Genomic DNA, 26,511 nt, shown 5'->3' on the forward strand with positions numbered 1-26,511 from the left:
CTGGCGGAATTTTTTATCGCGGTATTATTCAACAACTCGCGAGTGCAATGGTTTTGTTCCGCGTGTGGGGCCGCGGAAACTGTAAATTGAAGAGGGGACCATTGATTTTGGGATTAGTCCCTCTCTCTCCGGCCGAAATGTAATATCAACCCTTGAGTAAAGCATCAAACTCCTAGCGACACTACTTTCTTTCTCTGTAACACATGTTGAATGCTTAAAACAAAGACCCCCAACATGAACAAACAAAGACTGATGTATCACGCGACTGAACCAAATGGAAATCGTAATCTTTGAATAAACCACTGACGTTCGACAACAGGTAGTTTTATAAATCTCTGTTCTCTGCCATTGTTCGAATATTCCCTAGGCCCGTTTATTTTTTTTGTAACCAGTTGACTTGGGTACCCCTTTTTGAACCAGATTAACCTCTTCTTCGCTTTTTTTTGCTTCCGAAAACGTGACAACGCAATAGCTCATTTAAAAATGACCGAATTGAGATCAAGGACTGTATATGTGTTTCCGCTTTAAACAAGGACGCGGCCTTCAGGTTTTGTGGTGACACTGCTAAATATTTTGACGAACAAAGGCCAATAATTACTGAAAAACAATAACAAAAAAAACTAATTTATATTCCGCGTACGATCCAAAATAAGTGAGAATTTTGTTCAATTGGTGTTGGTTAATGATGCACCATTGAAGACAAATTTCACAAACTCGTGCTCTCGTGTTTTCATCGCGGAGTTTCCCAAACAACCAATCGAAAACAATAAAAGCAACTTCGGCGTACGGTCTCGGGCTTTCATCAGTTATCTCGTGTTTGGAAACCCGGAGGAAACACTCATACTCGTTTTATTTGAAATATTTACTTGACGTTTTTGGCCGCTATCGCAATTTTCATGATATTTTCCCCAGGCCCCACACCAATTGAAATTAACTACTAGTATACAGTCAATTATTATATTGTAAATGTAAAACAAGGGTGGATAATTTATTAAAATTTCAGTTACCGTAACGGGAAAAAATTTAACCGTTATCCGTAAGGCCACTAACCCCAATGAGACCCTCTCGTACTTACGTTTGCTGGTAGCGATGTTGATGAGGAATGAAGAGTTGTATTAAGGACGGTGCCTACTATTGTTTAATTGCGCATAAATTACGTTCTGCGCATCTCGAGATACTCGGCTTTCCTATCGGTGATGCTTACTAATACAGGGATATTTTTGCGCGGGTTAAAACTATCCCGGCGAAAGTAGATGCTTAGTGAGAACTCTTGGTATCCAAAAAAAAATTGGGGTACAACCCATGCATTTGTGAAGAGATACTTAAGCGTCAATTTGAGAAAGAATGCCATACATTTCTTTGTATTTTAAAGCTTTTTACAAATATTATTCATCAATGATCTTTGGAAAAAGGCGTGGCTACCCCCAATTTTCTTTTTGGGATGTCAATAAAACACTTGTTAAGATCTACATTTCCTGCAATAATCACACAATCGCGTGGCCAAAATATCGTTAATTAGTATGGCACCGTCCTTAATTAATCGTTGATCTGGAAAGAATTCGTGGTATTGCTTGCAGCCAACAAACTAACTTTAATTAAGGCAAGGCCAGTGGTCCCGTATAAAAGCAAGGCCCGACTATAAAAATCAACTATTGTGGTACTACATATTGACGAAAATCTCCCCCCCACCCCACCCCTTCCCCCCCGGTGTCCATTATTCAACGGAGCTTTCTAAAAAGATCGTGGGCTTCTGGTATCAAGCGCCATTAACAAAAGTAATAGGTACTCGGATCTTTGGTACCCTATAATATAGCACAGTTTCAATCTAGATGTCGTTAAACACCAAAAAACCAAAAGTAGTAATTACTTTAGCACGCAGACAGACAGATGACCCCCCAAGGAGCGTACCCAACCCGGCAAAAACCAATCAAAACTCGATCAGTAATTACAACGTCGCCGACACAAAGCGCGGGGGAAATGAAAAAATGCACGCTCGAGCCCAACTAGTTGGTTGTGGGTTTCACCTTCTGGCCCCAGTTGTTTCAAAACGATGGATATGCGCTATCCCCGCCCGCCGGACAAATTAAATCACTATCCACCTGGATTACTCTCCTCAAATTGTTTTGCTAGGTGTTGTTATCGCACGTAGAATAGGTGATTTATTGGCGGTGGATAGCGCTATCCTATTGTTTGAACCAACTGACCCCTCACAAGATTGGTTTGAAAGAAAAAAGTGGCGCTGCTGGAAGCAGAAGGAAGACTTTCGTGAACCAATCACACCTGAGAAAGTGAATTAATAAGTAAACTAAAGCAAGTTTGCTAATGTTACGTTTTCGTACAACCAATTGCCAATTGAGTGTCGAAAGGGTAATGACGGAAACCACTCTAAGCACACATCTATCTCTCCATTTACAATTCGTCACTAGTCCAACCACAGTCGCACGATTACTGATAGCTCTGGGTGTGGAGATCCTGATTACTAAGAGTCTTTCCTCTGCCAAATAAGTTGTGACAAAAAATGCACAGGACGTCATAACGTTTTCAATATTACGATCGGTTAGATGAGTAGCCGTTGGCCCAAATAGGTCGCAGTTTTTACCACCAATCCCGCCATGTTTTGACCAAAATTTTCCCTTCATCCCGAAATCCCGAAACGTTCTTTAATCGGCTAATCCCGGATCCCGATGGGTCATACAGCGGTATGACTCAAGTTCTAATTAGAGGCATCGCACTTTTATAAAGTTGAGTGTCGAGAGTAAGAAGCGAATTGCTTTGGTTTTGCATCTAACTTCACTCAGTTGATTGAGTTTCAAAGTTACTTCGGCGCCATTTTTTCTAACCAATCAGTAGGTGGCTTGCGCTTGTTCCTCATATTTCCCTCGCGTTGTGTGGGCGTACCACGTAATTGACTTTCAAGTTGTTTTGATTGGTTTACCTAGGATTGGCACTCCGTCCCTTTTGATTAGATATGACAACGTAAATTTACCTTTAGTTTTGTGTGGTAAAGTACACTGCGATATGAAACTCGCTTTAATATGCGCAGTTCTATTCATGAGGGGTTGTTTCATAGTTTTCGTCAACTTCTGGGTGCCACAAAAGAGAGTGGTATTGGTGATAACGAAAAGCAAGCATTTGTTTGCTCTCCTGTGGTTTTTTGAAGGGAGTGCCATGCTTCCCTGTTTTGACATTGCGCTTGCTGAGAAGGTCATTTGCAACAAGATTCTTGGGATAACCCTCTTTCGAGAAAGCTAAGTGGCTGAAATTTAAGGATATAATGGATGAGCTCTCTTCAAAAATGTTTTGTAGTATGCAAAGAGTTTTGTTTCTAATTCGCCTTTGCCAGGCACGAATGTCTTTTTTTTGACCTCCCATGGTCAGGTGGCACGAGGAGAAGTGCGTGTGTTGAAATGTTTAGTAGGTTTAGAAGTGACCGCGTGCGCTATATCAGACCAAGGACTGAATTCCTCTTGAACCTTTCGCCTCTTGTAACTGGCCAGTTTGTCTATCCATAAATGTCATGTATTATGAAATTTTCAGCTACATAAAATTAATTGTGGGGTGAGTGTTTTTTTGCTTGTTTAAAACGAATAAGAGTGTAAGCAGGTCCTGAGGGTCGCATCCTCCGAGTCTCACATCCTTGTTTCCGACTTCCTTTCCTTTCCAAGTGTTAGCATAAGTAGCTTTAAAACATACCCTCAAAACGGGAGTAACACTGATGGAAAGAGAGGGGTAACTGAACGCACCGTCGGCTTCCTCGGAGAATCGCGCCTCTAAAAGCGTAAGAGGAACTTAAACCGACGTTAAAGAAGGTGTAACCTTTACCTTAACCTAACTGAAGTTATCTCCTCTCTTGTTTACAATTCTTAACGCATTGTCTTGGAGGTCTTCAGATTTGCATTTGTACTTCTTTCTCAAGTTTATTTCCGCTCTTCGACCTTCTCATAAAAATGTAGCTGCAAAAAACCCCCAATAATATCATGATACGTACGTCGCTGAGACCGACGATGTCTGTGGCTGTCCCGACATTTTAAAAAACCAGAGCCCACCGTATAATTTTGGGCTATGCGCTACAGCATAAACGAAACATTGTTTTGTAAAATCAACCAGTTACATTAACGGTTACGTAGTAACAAAGGTCATGACTGTTTCCTTAGTGGTAACTGGATCTTATATAAAGCCAAAGTTCATGGCAAGAGCACCGCTATAAGGGTGATCACCAGTGACAAAGGCAAGCGTGTCAGCGAGGTGGCCGAGGAAAGTGCTCGACCTTAAATTTCCTCTCGTTTCCGTCGTTGGGCTGCGAAGGCTAAAGTTTTGACTGTTATATTTTAAATTATGTGCTCGCCGCGATCGGAAAATCCCGACAGAAATCTCGCAGCTCCTCAAAGTGACGATTTTCCCGGATCCAGCTTCGATGCAAACGTATCAATCCCACGTCCCGTCCATAAATGCAATCCCGAGATCCCTGGCTGCTCCAAAAAGAGTCCACGATCCTGGATCCCGAAAACCTTATTGGGGCCCGCCTCAACGCTAGTACCGACGAACCTGTTTGCGGATGATGAGTAAACTGGCATCATGAAACTGGACCGTCAACGCCCTTGTTAATATAATCATTTTGATGTATAAGTGATTGTAAATAATATGGTTCCGGACTATCTTGGTTCGAAGTTTTGTCTTCCTGTCCTCGCTGACTTAAAAAGACAGCTGACTTATATTTATGTAGAGACCAAGTAGAACTTTTACGTTAGCCATCCCACAACACCCGCACTAATTATTGCAAAAGAAGTCTGTCCTATAGCGGAGCTGTAACTGGTGGAATAAGCCTGCCCTTGGATTATTTTCCCGACAGTCGCTCTCTCCTCTCTTAATGAATTTGAATCTAAGTCGAAGAACTATGCATTATTTACCAGTAGTTTTTATGTAAGTGTTTATTTGCTTTTATACACGGCCCTCCTTGTAAAGCCATTTCCTATGAGGGTCGTACAGGGGTATTTTCGTGATGCGTGATCAGCTCCTTTAATTTTGTCGTGAAACGTGAAATGTAGGAAATTATTCCTCGTGACTCGTGACCTGAAGGTTTTGCGTGACCCGGTGAAGAGAACCTGAATCATTAACCGATGATTCTGCTTTTAACCACTTAATTCTACGTGATTTTGGGGCGCAAGGTTTCTCCTGAACGTTAGAGTAGGTCTATCGGAGAGGTGATTTAGGCATGCAATTTGCAATGATTGGGAAGCCTTTAATCTGTAATGGCCATTTCGCGAGTTTGCGTCCTTCCAAAACAACTGTGTTCTAATGTAAGCAACAGGTCATTAAAAGAGTTATCTTGCTTTCTTATTTTCGTGATTGGCGGGGAAAACAAATTGTTTTTTGTCCTTGAACCGTGATCCTCTATTTTTAGGTTCGTAAATCGTGCCAGAGATCCCGCTGTACGACCCTCTCCTATCGATCTATCATTTCTTTTATTGCAGTAGTTTTTAGTAATTCAATTTAGTTAGGAAGTTAGATTTATTTAAATTCATTATTGTAAAGTCCTGAAGGAAATACCGTGTTTAAATAAAGATTTTACCTTTTACCTTTTACCTTTACCTGAAGCAGTGGGTCACCTTACTGTATTTCCCAATATTAAATCTGTACAAGGAGTTCTTCTTGTGATCCCATGTTCAACTTCGCGCCTGCGCCTGTGAGCCCACTGGACTTTGTGAATTGAAGCGCTTACTGGGGAACGTTAAATGAAGTGAAGTAAGAGTAAGCAATGAAGTGATCTCGACAGCCTACGTAGCTGGCGGGATTTTTTATCGCAGCATTATTAACACTCGCGAGTGCAATGGTTTTGTCCGCGTGTGGACCGCGACTGTAATGGGGACCAGTAGTTTTGGGATTTCACTCGCGGCCCGAAACACAACGAGGCCACCAGAGATTTAATTAATCCTGCAACGAAATATCCCGCCAGCTACGCAGGATGATCATCTCGACTACATTTGTTTTTTTGCTTCCGCGAGCAAGCACACGCCTTTCTTTTAGTAATTTCAGCCATCATTTCAGTGAATTAGACAAGGCCAGCGTATTGGGACGATCAACTGGGCCCTTTCACTGAATATCGTCAAATCGAGACCCATAATGAGGCCGCTAGTCCGGCCGCTAGTAAAGGAAGACCTTTATTAGGGCGGATTTACACGATACGATTTTGCCGCATTGCGACAAGCTCACGACAGGCCTACGACAATGACGTACGATTGTCGCAGCGTTTTAAAACAATGTTTTAAAATGCTACGACATTTTTTCTGACGTACACAACAATCGTAAATCATGTCGTGGGCCTGTCGTAAGCCGTTGTCGCATGCGACAAAGTCGTACCGTGTAAATCGGCCCTTAGACAGCAATGACCAGAACCAGGTTGCTGACTAGCGGTTTTCGTTAAACAATGGTTTGCGGGAGGTGCTCAGTGTCGCGGGCTCAGAACCCTGGTTGTGGTCATTGTTTAAATGGTAGGTACGTCATGTACCCACCGTAAATCGTAAATTCCTGTGATGCCGCTGTCCACAAGGCCGCATGTGGTTCGAGCTTCCAAGATGGCATCGTTGAGCTGGGTGCTTTTCTCTGCACTTTTGCAAAGATTTATTCTAGCAGACCAACAGCAAAACACGCTTAACGTTCCACAAGTGCTACTACCATTTGCTCCTAGAGGATCTGTACACATTAATTTCACTTTAAAAGCCTTTCAAGGATGCTACCAATGGTATAAAGCTTGTGCGCCAGCGAATTATTGCCGCCATTTTCGAAATTGCAAAAATAAGGCCTAGCTATTGTGTCCATTTTTCCATGCTAGGGCGTCTAATATAGACCTGAGGTTGCAACCATTTCAGCCTGTGTTATAGCAGCGAGGAAGGAAGAATCAGGTTTAAAACCGTTATATAATGTTCGACATCACCCCCCCCCCCCCCCCCCCTCGATGTACAGCATATATTTTACAATATACAGTTAGCACGTACGGTACGGAAACTACGGTCAACCCGGTCACCTGGGGCGCCTCACTTGCGAGCACGTGGTGAGACCAATTTTCTGGACGAGTAGCCCGAACGGGCGCCTAACTTGTCACGAAGGTGATTCATCCTCACTGTAAAATTAATTTTTATCTGCCGGGCTCCTTGAAAAAATGACTCAGGCTACTAACTTTTTAAATCTGTTGGAAGCCCGAAAGGCTCCAGAAATTTTTTCTTAGGCACCAGCCTTGCTACAGGTACCCATAAACCAGTCCATGTATATGACAAGCTGCACCTTTTTTTCTCAAAATTCAAATTAAAAAAATTGGGGTGTGGGCCTTATCTATGGAAACATCTGAGGTTGGAGTTTTGCCTAAGGCCTAATTAACCCTTTGACTCCTGGGTGTTTCCTCATTGACGAGTAAAATCGTCTGGTGTCAGGAGTAAAAAATACTTAAGTATGTGCCAGTTTTCAGGCCGGTTTGGGGGTTGAGAAAGGGTTAATTAAAAACGTTCATAAAAATTCTTAAGATGTCACTGAATAAACATATAGGAAACTGAAAGCATGCTATTGTTGATCATTGCCTTTTTTTTTGCTTTTTTGTGAGTGGTGGTTCATAAAGGAGCCGTTTGTATCTTCAGTTGAAGCCTCATTTGCGATTGTTGTTATCCAAGAGTTTCAAGCAATTAATTTTCACTTTATGTGAACACCTGATCACCAGCATAAGGGAATCTCCATTCCTCGACAAAGCTGTTTGCTATGATGGCTTCGGCAAGTCTCCCAGCCACTTGCGAGAAAATACCAAGATATTCACGAGTTCAGTTCTTGTGAGGCAAATGGCTGACCTATCCACATGTCAAAGCTTGCCTACCAGCACTCGTGTGAATCTTTTTAATCGCCTTTGAATGCATTTCTAAGTGCTAAGTGATCTCGAAAAAAAAATCACATCAAGAAAGGATCTTTAAGTTTTTTATAGTAAACTCACAATATGAAGGTATGACAAGTGACATTTTGCATCTAAATACTTAATTGAAATGAATGCTCATAACAAACACCGTGTCAGTGTTTTGAAACCATACTTATTTGTCCTTTTTTGATGAACATTTAACACTGAAGACTGCAATGGGGTGAAACGATCGAGGCTACATGTATGCATTATGGGGATCAACACAAACAGTGATACATAATTCTTTCTAGTTTGAGTGCTGATCATGGTAGGTTTGTCCGACAGTAGTTCCATTTTGAAGAGAATGCCTTCGTGAATGTTGTTTGATCTGTCCTAACAGTGGTGTGTTTATGCTTATCACTGTCTGTGTTGATGCATAGATCATTACATGGCATTGCAGTGTTCAGTGTTAAATGTTTATTGTCCTTGTTTGTTTACTAATAAATTTTCATTGGAACTTCAGTTTGTTGTCTCTATTTGTTTTGTTTTATTTTTCAAAATTTGCGAGTCCAAATTGGGGGTGCGGCTTATACATGGACTTTTACGGTATAAACAGTTCAATTTAACCCATTCACTCCTGTGGGGTTCCCCATTGATCAGTAAAAGCGGCTGGCGTTAGACAGAGTAAAATCGCAGAGTAAAGTCTCAGTGGCCCTTACAGGAGTGGAAGGGATAAGCAGCCTAAAATGAGCTACACTTTACAGCTGTAGCTGTAGTTAGTATTTGTTTTTCAGAAGTGAAAGTCCAGAAAACAGACGGAAGGACTTAAGAAATGTGATGTGGTAAAACTATTATTTCAGTGGGAATAGTTTATTTTCATGAATCAGCATTTTTTGGCATGAAACTTCTATATTTTTCTTGGTTATTGTATAGCTAAGAAGCTTGGCAGGAAATGTGCAAGGGAAGCAATGGTAACAGCACAAGCAGACTCCCTGAAAGGCCAATGACAGAAATCTTAGCAGAAGAGGAAGGTGAAACTTTTTGTACATTTTAGCAAGAGTCCATGTATCATACTGTAGATACTAGTGTAGGGTACAGCGTGTGTCTTGATTTGAAACATCGATGTTACAGTACTGGAAAGGGTCAGCATTGAATCTAGCCTGCCTAGCAGGCAAATTTTAGAGGCTTTTTTCCACCAGGGTTAATTTTTGAGGGATCGTTTTGAATATGGCTGTTCGAAAACCTGCACTGTTCAAAGTCAAACGAGGACGTGAGGGATGAGGGACTGAGGAAAAGGAGTGGGAAACTGCCTGTAATCAACCCCTCAACATTTTTTAAACCTCCGTTCACCCACAGACGGAGAAAATTACATTCCTGATTGGCTGATAAAGTGTCAGAAATATCCCCCTGTCAGCCAAAAGTTATGGTTCCCTTTCATAAAAAATGTAAAGACAACGGCGGAAAGAGCTGTCAATCTGGTTTCAAAAATTTGGTCTGAAATAAGAGCAGACAGACGTAAAACAAATAAATGGAGGTGATATTTTGGCGGCCCTTCCCAATGGAGTTGGCAAAATCTTCATATTTCAGTTTTTTCTAACTGGCGAAATGTGTTCTGCATTAGTAATCACACCTTTGAAAAGTATCATCCGTGACCAGAATAAATGAAAGAAGCTGAAGGATGAGGGCTCACGGCAACCTCTCATTGGCGGCTGCCAGATGTATCCATTGGAAGCTCCAACTTGTTTTCGCATCGCAGAAGATGCTCTGCAATGACAAGGCTTTTCTCAACATGATGAAATGACATTCTAATACATGTAACTTCCACAAAAAATTGTCGGCTATATCGAATTGCACGCAGTAGAACATAGACAGGGAAATTGTTAGTGGTAAGTTGAAATGATGAAATCTCAGTTCGATCTTGTAAATTTCTTCCCAAGCAAATTAATTGTACATATGTTACCACCAGTGTTTACACAAGGCAGGCTTTGATTGGTCGGGAATTGGCATCAAACCAATGCTTGTCACACATGATTGGAAATAGGAGGTTCCGAAAATGTTTTGGGGCTGATTGTAGGCTTTTCCTCGCTCGTTCTACTCACCCCCTCCTCCTTCGCTTGCTTTTTCTTGTGGCCAATTACATTCAAACGATCACTCAAAAGTCAAAGCGTGGGCAGTGTGGCTCTGCTGTTGCATGCCTTGAGATCTGGACGTCCCTGGTTCAAGACCTGCTCTGACCACTAGTTGAATTGGATCCTGGTAGTCCCTGATTCAACTTCTTGGCAGTGCTTGGTGTGCCTCAAGCCCATAATTTGGGTTTCTTAAATTTGTTCTGTTCTGATCTGTGTCATTTGCTTGGAGAAATTAGCCACTAGGCTACTGTGAATTTTGAGTCGAAATAGAGTTAATTGTTGTATGTACATGTACACTTGTCAGTACTGTATATGTTGTAGTTAAAAATATTGTCAGGTAATTTTGCTTTAACTAGGTTAATTTTTTAACCAGGTAGATTTTTTACCAACTGCCCAAAAGGGATTTTCTGTTTTTGTGGTAGTGCACTACCACACTATGTCGCCAGGACCTGTGTAAGAGTGTCAGAGTGTAAGTCTGTGGTGCCAATAGGCCTGCAGCATGTGCATATTAAATCATGAAGATAAACACGTCTGTTGGAAGTGTGCTTGAGTTTCAATAAAAATAATGAGCCCCAAAATTGGCAAGAATTTGTGGCATTGATGAATGATAAAGGAGCTTCTATTTCCAAAATGATGGAATTACCTGGTGATAAATAACCTTGTCTAGGAGAGTAACAATGGTCAACCACAAGAGTTGGGTGATTTGTTTTCTTTGTGTTGAATCGCACATTTTCATGTCAGTCTTTAAAACACTTGAAAGAAAAAAAAAAGCTAACAAAAACAAAAACCCGGTATCTTGCCATCATTTTGACACAGATGTATCATGATCATGGCACCCGCTGAATTCAATGTCACTTTCAACTTTGCGATTTACTTGTGCAGCCGAAAGTTACAGTAGAAAAATTGAATGTAGCAAAAATCTCCCAAAATGTTTTTTGCTGCTGGTAACTTATTATATTCTTGGTTCAAAATCTAAGTGGTTTTCATGTCGCAAATTTTGTTGCTGATGGCAAACTATTTTATTCTGGATTGACATGGGACAGGGCTTAACTTCAGTGAACTTTTGTCTTAGAAAGCTGTGAGACGCGCAGAGTGCACGCTTAAACTTGTGGTGAAAAAGAAGGTGTAAGGGAACTCCAAAATGATCACCATGTCAGCCTTGAAGCCAATGTTTCTTGATTCCTTTTATTTTTCTTCAATCTGTCAGGGTTTTGTATTTTACTAGTGACCACATGTCTTCTCAGGGGGCTATTTACCCAAGACATCTACCATGGCACTATAATGATATACTTTACCAAAACAAGATCATTGTACTATTGTAGCTAGATGTACGCAAAGATAACTTGAATCTCCTGGAAGACAAAAACGTGGCTCAGCTGACAATAATTTATTATGGAATACAGCGCTGTGTTACTGCACTAACACACGTAACGCAAATGCTTGCCTGTTTTTTTGGGGTGTGGTTAAAAAAATTGGGGCCTAGTGTTTTTAGGGGTACTATTAACCGATTCACACACATCGACGAGTAGAGTTGTCTGGCGTTGGACAAGAGTAAAATCTCTTTAGTGTCCCTCTCAGGGATCTCTGGGTTAACGGCGACATAGTTATTGGGTTATTGTTTAACCCAATCACACCTCAAAATGCCCTGGGATGCTCCATTGATGAGTAAAATCATCTGGCATTAGACAGAGTAAAATCTATAAAGTGTCACTCTCAGGGGTCAATTCGTTAATGGAATGGTACATGACTGAGTTTACCAGGCCACATACATGTAGTTTTTGAGTTTAATAAAAAATAGCTGACTGTGTTTGAATGAATTTTTTTAGTGACTGGGATGGTTCTGCGAAGTGATGTTGCTGTGGACACCATACACAAGATTGAAATTATGACCACCACAAGAGAACTGTTGCTTGGAGAACCACCTGAGGTCTGTCACCTCAAGGCATTTGATACAGAAGGTAATTTTTTGTGCAAATAAGGAAAACTGATGTTCCCAGCAGAAAAAGTACTGTATACAGTCATTCTCAAAACATCAGCCAAGGAGAGAACTGTTATGGAAACCAAACCCTGAAGTTGTTTTGCAGGGATTTACATAAAATAGAGTTAAATGCCATTTACTTGGAAACAACTTGGAGCAACGTTTCTCAGTTGTTGGGCATGGCATATACATATCGTTTGTTTGACATTTTGTGGCATATTGAGTGTGTTTTAGCAGACCATATGGGCATTTTGTAGCATTTTAACATAGATTCCCTCCTGCATTTGGCTTGAAGTGCAATGCCTGTTGGGTTTTAGAGGTCAATGATTAGTTTCCAGATGTTACTTGTATGTGTGGGCATGAGGATGTGCTTGTAGATTTACTGTACCCTTGCTGGATGTGGTGTGCCATGAAATTTGTAAGTGTTAACTCTCCTTTTCCACCCCCTTTAATTCATGTATGTCTATTTTTATTTATTATTTTATTCTTCCTTTATTTCTTTATTTGTGTGAGTCTTCTGGGCAGGGCTAGTTGCTGGGTTGTGGGTAGGGCAAGCTTGTGCTTATACCTGTAGGGGTTGGCAGCAACAGTCCCTAGTCAGGGGTTTTGTTAAGGGCGGGGCACGGGGCAAACTGACCAGCTGTGGACATGACTTTGCCTGGCTCCTTTCAACATCTCAATGGACTGGATTTGTCTTAACTACAAAGATTGATTTAAAAATACAGTTTTGTCCTTTACTTGATAAGTCTTCTGTTGTGAAGATTTTACAATTTCATAAGCCACATTCAACCCAGAACAAATCACCCACAATGCATTGCAAAAAGAATTGCGCTCCATAAGAGACCACCTGAAATGTCCCAATGTTGCATGTTTTGCTATGGTGGCCCAGAAAAGATAGAAGTTGATCACCGATTATTTTTCTTCGTGAGTGCACTTTTTTATGTCACGTTAATGAATCAATTTTCTTTTGGATATACATGTAGGTATCAAATCATTATATTGTCTAAAAAGGTTTTTCTGTGGTTGAAGAACATTTCTTTGGGCTTCAGAATGCAGGGAAAAACATATCTGCAACTTAAAAATTTCAAATTTTTTTTGGGGGATTATGTTCCCAGACCCCCCCACCCCCCCTTAGGATGAAAGACCCTGCAGCCCTCCCAATACTTTGCCCAGGTGTTAAACCCATATGCCCTCCTGCTTCAAACCTTAATCAAAAAAAAACCCTGCCTACTTACCTCAAAACACCTAGACAGTGTACAAAACGAAACATTTTTGTTGCATAGCAAATAAAAGGGTAGTAAATTACATTATTATGGGACTTTAACTTCTTTAAAAGCAGATATGAATCAGTTATCATATAAATAGGTTTCCTACATCGATCTCTCAATACTTTGCCCAGTTGTTAAACCATACATACATTGTATGCCCTCCTGCTTCAAACCTTAATCGAAAAACCCCTGCGTACATGTACTTACCTGTACCTCAGAACACCTAGACGTGTACAAAACTAAACATTTTTTGTTTGAATAACAATAAAAGAGTAGTGAATTACATTATTATGGGACTTTAGTTTCTTTAAAAAGCAGACATGAATCAGTTATCATATAAATACAATGTAGGTTTCCTACATCGATCTGTGCCCATTTCATGGAAACCTTTTAATAGATGTTCAACTCTGAAAACATTAATGCATTTTTCCAGGTAATGTTTTTTCCAGTTTAGAAGGTATTGAAGTTACATGGGAGCTTAAAACTGTGGAAGGAGTGGGTTCTGTAAATGCACAGTCAGTTTTGAGGTGAGTTGATGCATTCATTATGGCAATGTATAAAACTGTATTCACTGTAATACATGTACACTGCTGTAAAGAGTTAAATATAATAGATTTTTTGAACAGCCGTTCCCAGGTATGCCGGCAGCTGGAAAAAATTATTGCTGGCTATTCTGAATAAATTTCCAGGTGATTAAGTACAATGTACCAGTAATAAGAGTTTTTTGGGATTCGTCATCTATTTTATAAATATACTACACACTCAAACTGTACTTATGGAGACTTGCTGTAGAAAATAATGTCCCAAAGGTTGATACATGGGTACATGTACGTAAAATGTGATCCATTACCGCATAGCAAGCATGTCTGTGGGGTTCTTTTTGATGTTTTGGCCGATCAAAAAATGAAGAGAGGTCTCACCCCATATTTTTTTGGTCATCATTTCTTCTGTGAAACCCCATGGAAATGCTTGTTACGCAGACCTCGTGTGTTTGGTAAAAAGCTCATTTGCTCATTGAATTGCTGTCAGAAACATACATGTAGGACCAAAAATTCTGCTTTATGCAAAACAAATATCGATGCAGAAGTAAATAAATATTGATACACAGGTTTTAGGCAGAGCAGAAGGGCATTTTTAGGAAGTGTGGATCGAAAATAAAGTATTTTGCCATCCAGCAACAAAATTTGCGACATGGCAACAATATAAATTAATATTTTATTTTGTAACATGAATATACAATAAAAGTTACCATCAGCTAGAAACATTTTGGGAGATTTTTGCTTTGTTCAATTTTTCTACAATGTACTTTCGGCTGCATAAGTTAAATCGCAAATTGAAAGTGACATTGATTTCAGCGGCCACCTGTGATCGATCAAGTTACCTTGTGTGTTTACTAACAACTTGCGAAACAAAGGATACATCTTTGTCAAAATGATGGGTTTTTGTTTTTGTTATTTAGTTTTTTTTTTTCTTTCAAATGTTGTAAAGTTTGACGAGATAATTTAATGTGCGAATTCAACACAAAGAGCACAATCGTCCGACTCTTGAGGTTGACTATTGTATTCACTCTCCTAGATGAGGTTATTTATCACCAGGTAATTCTATCGTTTGGAAATAGAAGCTGCTTTATTATTGCCAGTTTTGGGCTCATTTGTTGAAACATGCTTCGAGTAGACCTGTTTTTTTCAGACTTGCACTCTTACATGTACACTCTTACACTCATACAACCCTGTGACATAGTATGTAGTACACATACATTCCACTACCACAAAAACACTTGTTCAGTCTGTATTTGCTCTCTTCTAAAACGGTCAAACTAGGACACTACAGTGCATTACCATCTCATATTTTGCGCATTCTATTGACCAAATATGGTACGTTTAAAATGGTACAATAGTGGAATAACAAATGTACATACAATCAACTAATATTATTTTTAACCTTGCATTTTTTCTGGTATAACAGGTTCATGCAGTTTGAGTTATCAAGTTATGAAACTTCACCTGAAATTTATTCTTTGGAAGAAAAGGTGAATTCAATTGTGTAATTTCCCTTTATATTTAGTAAGGATATGTTGCAGAATAAGAAAAAAAAGGAACATGTTATACTTAGATTTCTTTGCCTTGCTCAGGTTGTCCATTAACCATATAGTGTCTTAAGTACACATTGTAGGAACTCCTTGATTCGTACATGTACCTTCTGAGTCTTCATGTCCACTGCTCTATCCTATCAAATGCTTTTTTATCACAAAATTGTCAGGCCTCATGGTTTGTCTTATTGTACATGTACATGCAATTTTCAGGTTTGTTTTTGGCAAAATTCATTTATACATGTAATTTCACTCTCTTCAGTCTTGGTTTGCTAACTTCTTGAACTTGTTACCATTAATTTTTCTGGTATTAAATAAATTATATAGGGTGTACGTGGTAGCAGTGTCGTCCTTGAACCCATCAACACAGAACAGCCATTGTCAAAGCAAAGCTAAAGGACAGAGCCTTTGCTGTAAGTCTTTTTTGTGCAATTTCTTGAAAAGTACATGTTCTAGTGTATGAAACATGTAAAATCACATGTTTATGTAACAAGTACATGTGATTTAACCTTAAAGTTTGGGGCATTGTTTTGTCTTGTACATGTGCCTTTTACTTGATTACTGAATATACTTTGTAGTTTACGATTATTTGGTGTTCACCCTACATGAGAATAGAAGTGACGTACGTGTACTTTAGAAATTGTCCCCTTGAGCATTGACCTTTGAAGGCGACTTTGCTGGACTATCACATGTAAAAAAACTGTGTATCCTTTGTGCATGGTGGGGGGGGGGGGGGGGGTACAGGATGAATATTTGGATTGACACAGTACAATGTCAAATGAACAGTAAGAGGTGGTGGTAGTGGTGGTTACTGTAAATTACAGGTTTTGTTTACAGACGAGAATGCTCAGTGAATGCTTTGAGTTGCTCCAGCATACTGTACGTAAGTACAGTAGTTGTGAGGTATTTTCCATTGTTAAGCAAAGTTTGTTATCTTTTAACAAACAACAGGTGCAGCTGAGGAGCTAGCCTAATAATAACAGTCATTAACAACATCGTCGCTCTTTGGAGGTTGGGTGCCCGAAACATCCTGGAGCTTCCACTATTGGCAGCCAGCTCCAAGATGGAGACTGCACCGATGGCTGGCAAACCTGACAACCCAGCCATGAGCCCCCACACCAAGCTGAGGACCTCCGAGCCTAGAAGGCTCGGAGAGAGGGGCTCATGGCCCCTAAGCAAGAGCCCCGAATCGCCCACATCCGACGGCACCCAACAACCAAAGAACTGCTCATGACCCTGCTAACAGCCTAGACCACTGCAATGTGCTAACCGCAAAAAGAAAACAAGGCAACGCAACCCTAAACAACGCAAGAATATAACGCCACGCAATACAAAAAAAAAAGAATATAACGCCATGCAATACAAAAAAAAAAGGATATAACGCCACGCAATACAAAAAAAAGGAATATAACGCCACGCAATACAAAAAAAAAAGAATATAACGCCACGCAATACAGCGCTAAAAATCAACGCTGAGAATACACTGCAATGCAACGCAACGCAACGCAAAACAACGCTGAGACTACAACGCCATGCAATGCAACGTAAACAACGCTGAGAATACAAGGCAATGCAACGCTAAGACGCAAGGCCACCGCTAAACAACGTAAGAATATAACGCCACGCAATGCAACCCTAAACAACGCTGAGAATACACCGCAATGCAACGCTAAGACGCAACGCAACGCTAAACAACGCTGAGAATACTACGCAAAGCAACTCTAAGGTGGAACGCAACACTAAACAACAATGCCAGAAGTATGATGCTTGCTCCTCGTAAACTAAGTAATCATATTAAACTACATAATTACATAAAATGTACAAAACAAGTCCACGCAACATGCTAGCAAATGAAAAGAGAAAATAAACGCTAACGCCACGCCGATACATAAAATAAACAAACTCCAATGCACGTCACTTCATATACAACGGCCTAAGCCTCTAGATGATAGTAATAGTAGTATCAATAATATTACCAGACAAGTGTACATTGTACGTGTGGCCCAGCTAAATACAGATGCTTATAGTCGAGTTCATGGCCCAAAGCAAAACTAGAAACAAACTACAACCAAGCATCATGATCAGAGAGCCTATGACGCGGCCATAACGCTAAAAGCCTGACAGAATACGAGCGAGACGCTAAAAGTGACGCTATGCCCCCTAACAACTGAGCTAGCTAGCTCTTAAGTTCAAATGCATGAAATGCCCTGTCCCATATGAAACTGTGCAAAGGATACGCTGTCCAAGATTGGTCGAAGACAAGCTTCCCGCCAGGTGATTCTTGTACGGGGATCCGGCGGAGATGGCCAAAGGTCACGCCGTGATGTACGACCGTAGCGCCCAAGCAAATTCCGCGTGGTCGTGAATGGCTTTATGCAATAAGAAGCGGGGCCCTGCATAAGATCTCGATGGTAGAAAACGCCTACTGAAGCTGCGTGAACTGATGTTGCCAAAAATAAAGCTACGAGAATCCAACATGGCTGCTATCCCAACTCGATCACAAGCTCGCCGAAGTTGCGTTTCCCCCAAAACAAACCCGTAACTGGACCCAAAAAGAATCCTGACTAACAGGAAAGCAGTTTTGAACACATCTATGGAATGACGACTGTATATATAGGAAAAAAAACCGCTAAACACTCCACACACAATGCTCCTGCTTCCCGCCACACTGATAAATAAGCGATACAGCCCAAAGCACGAGGTATTCCACGCATGCGCAAGTATAGTAAAACCACTGACCAATAGGCTGCAGTCGCTCCTAGTTGTTTACCTTGGTTAAACTTCGTTTAACCTCATTTAAGCAGTCTACAACTTAGATGGCAGCTGGCCATCAACAATGCCGTTTCACCCTTGTTAGCTGATTTCCATGTGCATAGAATCCTGCATAAGAACCATCAGCAGTCATACCAAATCTGAACTGGACTTTTGTCATCAACATGAAATTAATAGGATCATTATACAATGTTGTCTTTCAGAATGTGACTCCAGCACAAGTGAAGGTCATCGTAATGGATAATGTGATGCTCAAACCGGGATGTGATGTGTACATTGTTATCAACACGTCCATCACTTACAGTGTTATCAGACTGCGTCAAGGAAAGGCAACAGGTCTGATTTACTTTTTGTTACCGAATGGACTCTACTGTAGTTGTCTTTCAACTTTTCGTTTAGGGGCGTTACTAAACACAGGAACGGAACGGAACGGAATATACCGGAATATGCCGGAATGAGGCGGAATGACACCGGAATGAACAAGAATGGTACCGGAACATACTGGAACGAGCCGGAATGACACCGGAATGAGGTGGAATGACACACAAATAAAGCAAAATATACCGGAATAAACCGCAATATGCCGGAACAAGGCAGAATGACTCTGGAATAAAACCGAATGACACTGGAATGAGATGGAATAAACAAGAATGGTACCGGAATATACGGGAACGAGGCGGAATGACAACAGAATAAGGCAGAATAAACCAGAAAGACGGGCGTTACTTAACACAGGAACTGAACCGAATATACCGGAATGAGGTGGAATAACACCGGAATGAAACGAAATGAACAAGAATGGTGCCGGAATATACCAGAGCGAGCTGGAATGAACCTGAAAATGCTTTTGTTGTGTCACATGATTCCCTAAGAGCATTGCATGTAACATTTGGAACACTTCGATCACGAGAAATATTTGACATGTGTATCCGTCGCTAATTGAATAATTACTTCTTCTGGAAGTAACATTTTTTTCGTGAACAAATACAGGAGCAAGAGAAACAATATTATTCTATTGTTTTTGTCTATGGATCTCGGAGGCAGCTTTCACTGTGCGAGTCAGAAAACTTGTCAACATTTTTATTTCATTCTGACAGGTCAATTGTGCATTGACCAATCACAATCAAGGTCAGCGAACCACAAACTAATTACTGTTGCTGCTTGCCTGCTTCCCACGACCCACACGTGATGGAGATATACAGAAATAGATTCGCGCAAACGGCCGGAAGACTCTTTTTCTCTTCCCGATTGTTGGCAATAATGCCATCGAACCTGAACGCAGTGTTTCCTTCTTTGAAGAAGGAAGTCAGAAGCACAGAAAAAAAGATTGATCGTTGATAATATATTTACAGTACATGAAGAATTGTGAGAACATATCGTGACTCGTTCCAAGCCTTGTTCATTTATTCGTTCACAGAATGAATCATTTTTTGTTCCTTTTCATTCCGATCCACGGTAATCAGCTTGATTCTGGCGTCCTTCTGGTTTATTCTGCCTTATTCTGTTTTCATTCCGCCTCGTTCCGGTATATTCCGGTGCCATTCCGGTACCATTCTTGTTTATTCTGTCACATTCCAGTGCCATTCGGTTTTATTCCAGATTCATTCCGCCTTGTTCCGGCATATTTCGGTATATGCCGCTTTATTTGTGTGTCATTGCGCCTCATTCCGGTGTCATTCCGGTGTCATTCCGCCTCGTTTCGGTATAATTTATTCTCGTACCATTCTTGTTCTGTCTCATTCCATTCCGGCATATTCCGGTTTATTCCGGTATATTCCGTTCCGTTCCGTTCCGTTCCTGTGTTTAGTAACGCCCTTTCGTTTAGCCCTAATGGTCAAGCTGACATTTAAAAAAAAAGACTAACATTAATTTATTGAAATATTTAAATTGTGACTGTCACCAACTACTTGGTAGTTGGCTCAGATACATGTAGGAGAATAATTATGGGAATGGTAAAAGTTTTGCCTGGTTGCTTTGTACACAGATGTCCACGAATTGATAGTGGTGAGGATAAATGTTATACTGTAGGCAACAACAATTTGTTAATGGCACTGACAGGGGTTAAAAGTTGCCACTTTGCTGCTACTTTTGCTAAAATCAATAAAGAAATGACAAGAGTGTTTTGTTTCTCGCTTCATGTTAATTTCCGACATTTGAAAATAATACTTTCGCTTCTCGCTGCATCAAAAAACAACATAATGATTAAATTGCTACAGTAACCAAATTTTCGTATCTTGTCACAAAATTGCAAGTTGATTTTTTCATTAACTTCGAGCCCTGTTGTAATTGGGGAAAGTACATGTACCTGTAGGCTTGTAAAAGGAATCTCTGCTTTACATTGAAGGGGGGAGTGGGGGAGGTCATGCGCTTCTTTGGTCACAATGAATTTATTTTGGAGTTAATGTAACATGTTCATAATCATTGTCACTATAATGTTTTAGTAACTACATAATTATTTTTATAATTATCTTTTCCCTCCTTCAGTTGTTCCAATGCCATCTTCACAGTTTGAGTTTCAATTAAGTAATACCACAGTGGGGAAGTTGGACGTGAAGCAATCAAGTGTGCTGGGCATTGAGTTGGGTTACACTAAAGTCACTCTAGTTGACAAAAGTATCCTATAAATTTAAAGTTAATGGATGCATACTGTGCTTTAATGTTACATTTCTAAAGTTAAAAAGAACAAAATTAATTAACCTACATTTCAAATTTAGTATCAAGTAAAAAAAATGGTAATTACGAATTAATCTTACGGCGAGAAAGTGTTGATAATGTTATTCATGTGGAAATAATACTTTTTATAAACGACAATGTTTTGACGTTGAGCTAACGTCATTAACAAGTCAAAATGATAGTGATAGGAAAGTGTATAAATACATTGTACTAAGTGAAAACAATAAGGTTTTACTTGACACTTGAAAGAAAATACGAGCCTTAACTCTTAAAGATATGTTACATGTTCATGCTGTCCACCAACCCGCTGCTGGCATTTTTGTTGTGGAACCAACATATTTAGGTAAGTAATATTAAGTCAGCTCTTAATATCTGTCCTAATGGGCTACTGAATGGGGGTGAAGATAGAAGTGAATAATTATTTTTGTTTTGAATCTCTGCTTTTCTTATTCGTATTCTTAGTAACTGAATTTATTTTTAAGTTATACATGTACCATAAAATTGTATACTGTTGTCTAATCACTTTATTGAAACGAAAATAAAGTAATAAGTGAAAGCGAAAAGGCAGTGCAAACATAATTGTAGTAGAGGCATCATGTAACTTATTGATCAGGAACACGCGAGAAGGAAGAGCAGTTATAAAATAAAACTTTCGAATTAAACTTTCTTTGGTAGCAATGACAGTGTGGCTTGTAGAGAAAGATACCTTAACTAGTAATTGTACTTTTAGATTTTGGAAACTTTCACTTGAGGCTAGGCCGAACTTTACATAAAACTGCTTTCTTTGTTCTTAAGGTTTTAGCATATGGCCACATCCCGACTGGGTTCTTCAAGTTGGTATTGAGTATGAGGTATCTGTGCAGATCTACACTGAAGACAATCGCAAGATCTTCATCTCTGATGTATGTAAGAATGTCGTTTAAGGTGTTAATCTTTCTTTACAGTCTCTTTCTATACAACCAGAAACCCATAAGGGTTGAAACGTGTAACGGCCCCTTGTGTGCTGGGAAACAAGCTTCTGAATATTCAATTTGCTAAGTACCATATTTGGAACAACAAGAGCGAGGGGTTTCCAAATATGGTACTTAGCACTGAAACATTCAACCAATCAGTTCTCACTGAATATTCGGAAGCTGTGAACGCGCGTTACACGTTTCAACTCTTATGGGTTTCTGATACAACTTTGTCTTGTATCTATTCCTGTTTCTTGTAACTGAACAAAAATTTGATATCAGTTTTGATGTTTCTTAAGATATACAGTTAGAAATATTTATGTGGACCACATGCACTGCTTGATTTCATCTTTAATTTCAGACTTTTCCTTTTTGAAAATTCTATCTGATTTTATCTTCAAATGTGCTTTTATGGTAATGAACCCGATCCAACCAAAGCGTGTCAGCCAGCAACTTAAAACTTGAAAACGGTTATAACTGCATTAAGGCCCTTCATGGGATTTCACAGTACATCTCTTCGAAAAACTAAAAAGAAAACTCTTCTTGATAATTTGGGGCTAGGTCGAGATCACCAGGACACAAGAAGATTGGGTTGAGAAAACAAAAAAACAAGATGGCCTTGAACGAGAAAGCTGGTTCTTTCAGCTTATTACTGAGAAGCTCAACAACTACCTGCATATTCGAGATGGTAAAAAATTTGATCACCAAATAGGGAAGATATCTGTTTACAAACATTGCTTTTGTTATTCAGATGTGCCAACCACAGGAACAAAAGATCCTTCGTTTCAACAGCCAATGAGTCTCTGGTTGGCACATTCATGAATAACAATTTGTGACATCAGCGATAATTAGCTTCCCTATATCCACATATTGAACAAGGTAAAAAACTTATGCAACAAAATAATATTGATCACCAACATGCTACCGACACATCTCTAGGGGGTTTAAGAAACGACGATAGCTACGGCAATGGCAACGCCAAAAAGCAGTAATATTATTGGTTGAAAGAACCTAAATGTTAGTGCTGCATGTGCGGCACGCATTTTTGAACATTTCTCTGTTGTACTAATCAAAACTACTGCTGCAGCGTGAAATGACCAAATTTAAGGTTATGACGGCAACGTTCACCATTCTACAGTGAATCTTTCTCTTTACTTCAAATCTGTCCGTTTACCAATCCAGTTATACAGGGACTCTTCGGCCGTATTGTATACGGTAATATAAACAAGATGGAATAATCATAAAATACATACATGTAGAATAGCTCAAACTTTTCAAGTGACGTTTTCGTCGCCGTAGATGTAGTGGTTTCTTAAACTCCCTACTAACATGTTACAGTACCAACACATGATAGGAAATTCCAAGATGGCTGACCTGTTGGCTGACAGTTGACCGATGCATTTGCCAATGTGTTGGTTGGATTGGATTCATTACCATTACCAAAAAAATGTTTACACTTATCCTTGTTGAAAAAGCAAAATAATTAAACAGACGCCCACCTCTACCAAGACTTGCACCAAAATGCTCTGTGTTCCAGAAAAGAGATGGGTGTAGTGTCAAAAGTCACAAAGCGTAAGGTGGCTCAAACCACTATCAACACTGTAACCCATTGACTCCTGTCCCGCCCCCATTTACTAGTGAAATTGTCTGTGTGAAGTCTCACTCCCAGGAATCAATAGGTAAAGGAACTACTACTGACAAGGATTGAATCGCAATCACAAGTTTCACTTAAACACAAAGACGCAATATATAAAAGGGGGCGCTTTACGCATCAATTGCTTTTGTTCGAATTCATTCAAGCACGACTGATTATCCAAGATGGTGATCAACGAACAGCAACAAAGAGACTGAGGCTCAAAACTTAAATTGAGATATTTCAAGTGTGAAAAAGGGACTGGGTATTAAAAAAAAGAACGACAGATAACGTTAATTTTTATGTCATAATTATTATGGAAACATTGCCATAAGGGGCATATTTATTTATGAAGCAAATTATCACAGAGCTCTTGGGTGCGTCCACGGTTGATTGACAAATCATTTGCGTTTGCCTAAGGCACCACGCCTTTTACAGTGCGTCTTAGTGTTTAACCACATTTTTATGGTACCATGTGAAACACCAATAATTTATTATTATAGATTGGTGTCACCAGCTCGATTTTGATTGGCTATAAGCACGCAGCTAATTCTTGCTTGCTCTGTTTCTCTTACGTCATACCTACAAACAATAGATTTTATATATGTAGAATTGACGTCATACCTACAGACAATAGTTTTATGCATGCAGAAGTGACGTCACCTAACACACTAACCAGCAGTTTGATCAGTTTTGTCATGGCGGAGCTCAGCTCAGGAATATGCATAATAAAACAATTATTGAATTCCATTTTCGCACGTTAGCGATAATTATCAAGGCCTCAGTTTGTGTTATCTGCCGAAGCCGAAGGCTTGGCTTGGCCTTGATAATTATCGCTAACATGCTCAACCTCATCCAATAATTGTTAATTGTTAAACAAGGTGCAGTAATGTTTGTGATGTAATAAGTGACCATAGCAACAAAAGAGCCATCTTAAAACACAAATTATCTTTAAATTCTTAGATCTCAGAAACAAACTTAGTGACACCTTTTTTATAGCTGGAAAGTGATACGCAGGCTAAGATTAACTGCTCTGTAAAGTTAAGAGAACACTCTGGAGCGGATTCAGGGCTTAACCTTCATAATTGGAAAAATCAAATTAATTACTCGGAATACCTGAAAGGTATCCGAGTTATATTCTGGGAAGAATTTAGTTTTCTGTGCAGCAAATGGACAATAGAATTAGGAGGCGGTGATTTCATTGGCTAAAAGCAATGTACTACACCCCTCCGAGCAATACATTTGACCTCCCTCTGTGACAAAGCAACTGCAACAAAAAATAAACACAAACGCAAAGGAGTAGATTTCAGATAGCGAGAGACTTGAAACAGCCTCACGTCTAACAGAATTAGATGAAAATCGGAATTTATAACGTGCATTGGAGCAACTAAATGATGGGTTCTACGTTGGGGCTTCAGCGTGACTCGTTTAATTTCGTTTGCTGATTCAAAGCCCATGTTCCACGATATAGCAAATGACGCAATGCAATGCAGCTAAACGCGAATATGCTGGATTCAGTCGTCTAGAAATGTTATGAATAAGATATTTACTATAATCCTGCCTGTTGACAACATGACTAAATCGCCAGTACAGAACTTCCAGCAGCGGTATGTTATAAATAGCCGAGATTTCTTAGTCTCTTTCTGCCTCAGCTGTTCTCTGTACCAACATCATCCGCCATGTCTGTTTTTTCTTTTTATTGCTAGTTTCTTGATCTTCATGTTAGCTGGAGGTCACCGGCCGCGTTATTCAGAACACTCTTAATTTGGAACCTTCGCAGATCGTGGCAGATGAATACCGTTTTTCACTTACCCATATTAATTACAATTGAGACCAGTTTATCTGATGTCACGCTACATACTAGATCCCGCAAAGACAGACATAACGCCCACGTAATTTCCATTCAAACAACCAGTTCCAAGACATACTACCCCTATAGCTATGTCACCTGTTGAATTTATTTGCAATTGTAAACATTAAGCGATTTTCACCGGTACATTATCTGCGTTGTTTGAATGAGCAACTGGCTGCAGAAACGTTTACTTGTTTTGTTTCGTACTTGGCAAATTAAAACATAGGCGCTTGAGAGGCGCATGTGACTACTCCAGAGATGTGCAAGGGGAAAAGAAGTAGAAATTCTGTCATGTGGATAGGGGTGGCTGAATTGGGAGAATTGATTCACCACGGCTTCCATATCGATGGTTTTTCGACCATAGAAAAATTTACGTGCGATAGATCATTTTCACTGTCACGCAACAAAAAAATAAATTCGAAACGTTCGATGAAAAAGGCCAATAACTTGGAATGTTGCGGGAAACAAATTTAGACACCACCTCCAATTTTCAGACCTGTGCGGTACATCGTTTCTGAGCTCTTTGTCGAAGCGTTGAAATGACACAACTTTTACTTGTGTAGGTGGATCAAAGTGGACTTTACTTTGCCTTGAAAGCGCTTACTCTTCGCTCATGAGATAAAATGCATGAACACATCTTTTAATGTACTAGTGCTTGAAAGGCTCAAACTGCTTAGATTCATAGGGATAGATATTTTTTTCCAATCAAATACAGTGGAAGATTTATTTTTCGGGTATGTTCAACCTCCTATAGATGACAATTCAGAAGACCTTGCTAATTTGATGATCTCACTGTGAAACCATCGATAGTTTGACAATTACGTGCTACTGCAAAGCTTTGTTTATCTCGAAAACGGCAGCTTCATTAAACGCGTAAACGGGCTCAATTGGTCGGTTAGAAACAAACTACGAAAGCTACGTTAAGTAACTGTTGTAAGAATTAAAACCTCACCTCAGAACCGTATTCTTCACAGATCATCATCTGCGAACACGGGGCACCCGAATATTTCGCTCGTCCTCGCGAACTATCGGCAATTCATCGTACTGTTTGCAGAGTCCGAACTTTGGTACTCTTCGTATGCGGACTGGCTCCGAAGTGTATTCTATTGTTACATACTCATTTTAGGAAAAACTAACACGATGGCAATAGTGACTACGCGCCATGCGCAGTAGTCATAAAAACTACCTCGTCCAAAATGTATCACCCTACTTCTGCGCCACTTGGTATTCCGAGTAAACGCTTTTAAAAAAGCGTCTTGTTTAAGTTTGATTCCATTCTGATAGTCACATGATT

General features: G+C 39.8%; 2 protein-coding genes and 1 long non-coding RNA gene across 3 annotated transcripts in view; all 3 read left to right on the top strand.

Annotated features, from left to right (window-relative positions):
* Window positions 1–11,977, top strand: part of LOC137971534 (nuclear pore membrane glycoprotein 210-like) — a 34,096-nt gene extending 22,119 nt beyond the window's left edge. The window contains exon 12 of the mRNA XM_068818348.1: window positions 11,826–11,977. Within this exon, the coding sequence (XP_068674449.1) occupies window positions 11,826–11,977 (152 nt within the window). The remainder of the gene's footprint in view (window positions 1–11,825) is intronic.
* A 1,706-nt stretch (window positions 11,978–13,683) lies between these two features.
* Window positions 13,684–15,699, top strand: LOC138002173 (uncharacterized). The gene is made up of 3 exons (XR_011123335.1): window positions 13,684–13,772; window positions 15,211–15,274; window positions 15,662–15,699. It is a non-coding gene; the product is annotated as an uncharacterized lncRNA (long non-coding RNA).
* Window positions 15,700–15,709: 10 nt separating this feature from the next.
* LOC138002165 (nuclear pore membrane glycoprotein 210-like) overlaps window positions 15,710–26,511 on the top strand; it is a 56,105-nt gene continuing 45,303 nt past the window's right edge. The window contains exons 1-5 of the mRNA XM_068848248.1: window positions 15,710–15,747; window positions 18,310–18,442; window positions 20,591–20,719; window positions 21,054–21,122; window positions 21,575–21,681. Coding sequence (XP_068704349.1) covers window positions 18,343–18,442; window positions 20,591–20,719; window positions 21,054–21,122; window positions 21,575–21,681 — 405 coding nt within the window. The 5' untranslated portion in view covers window positions 15,710–15,747; window positions 18,310–18,342. The remainder of the gene's footprint in view (window positions 15,748–18,309; window positions 18,443–20,590; window positions 20,720–21,053; window positions 21,123–21,574; window positions 21,682–26,511) is intronic.

The sequence above is a fragment of the Montipora foliosa genome, chromosome 1 (genome assembly GCF_036669935.1).
Source record: "Montipora foliosa isolate CH-2021 chromosome 1, ASM3666993v2, whole genome shotgun sequence".
Taxonomy (NCBI): Eukaryota; Metazoa; Cnidaria; class Anthozoa; order Scleractinia; family Acroporidae; genus Montipora; species Montipora foliosa.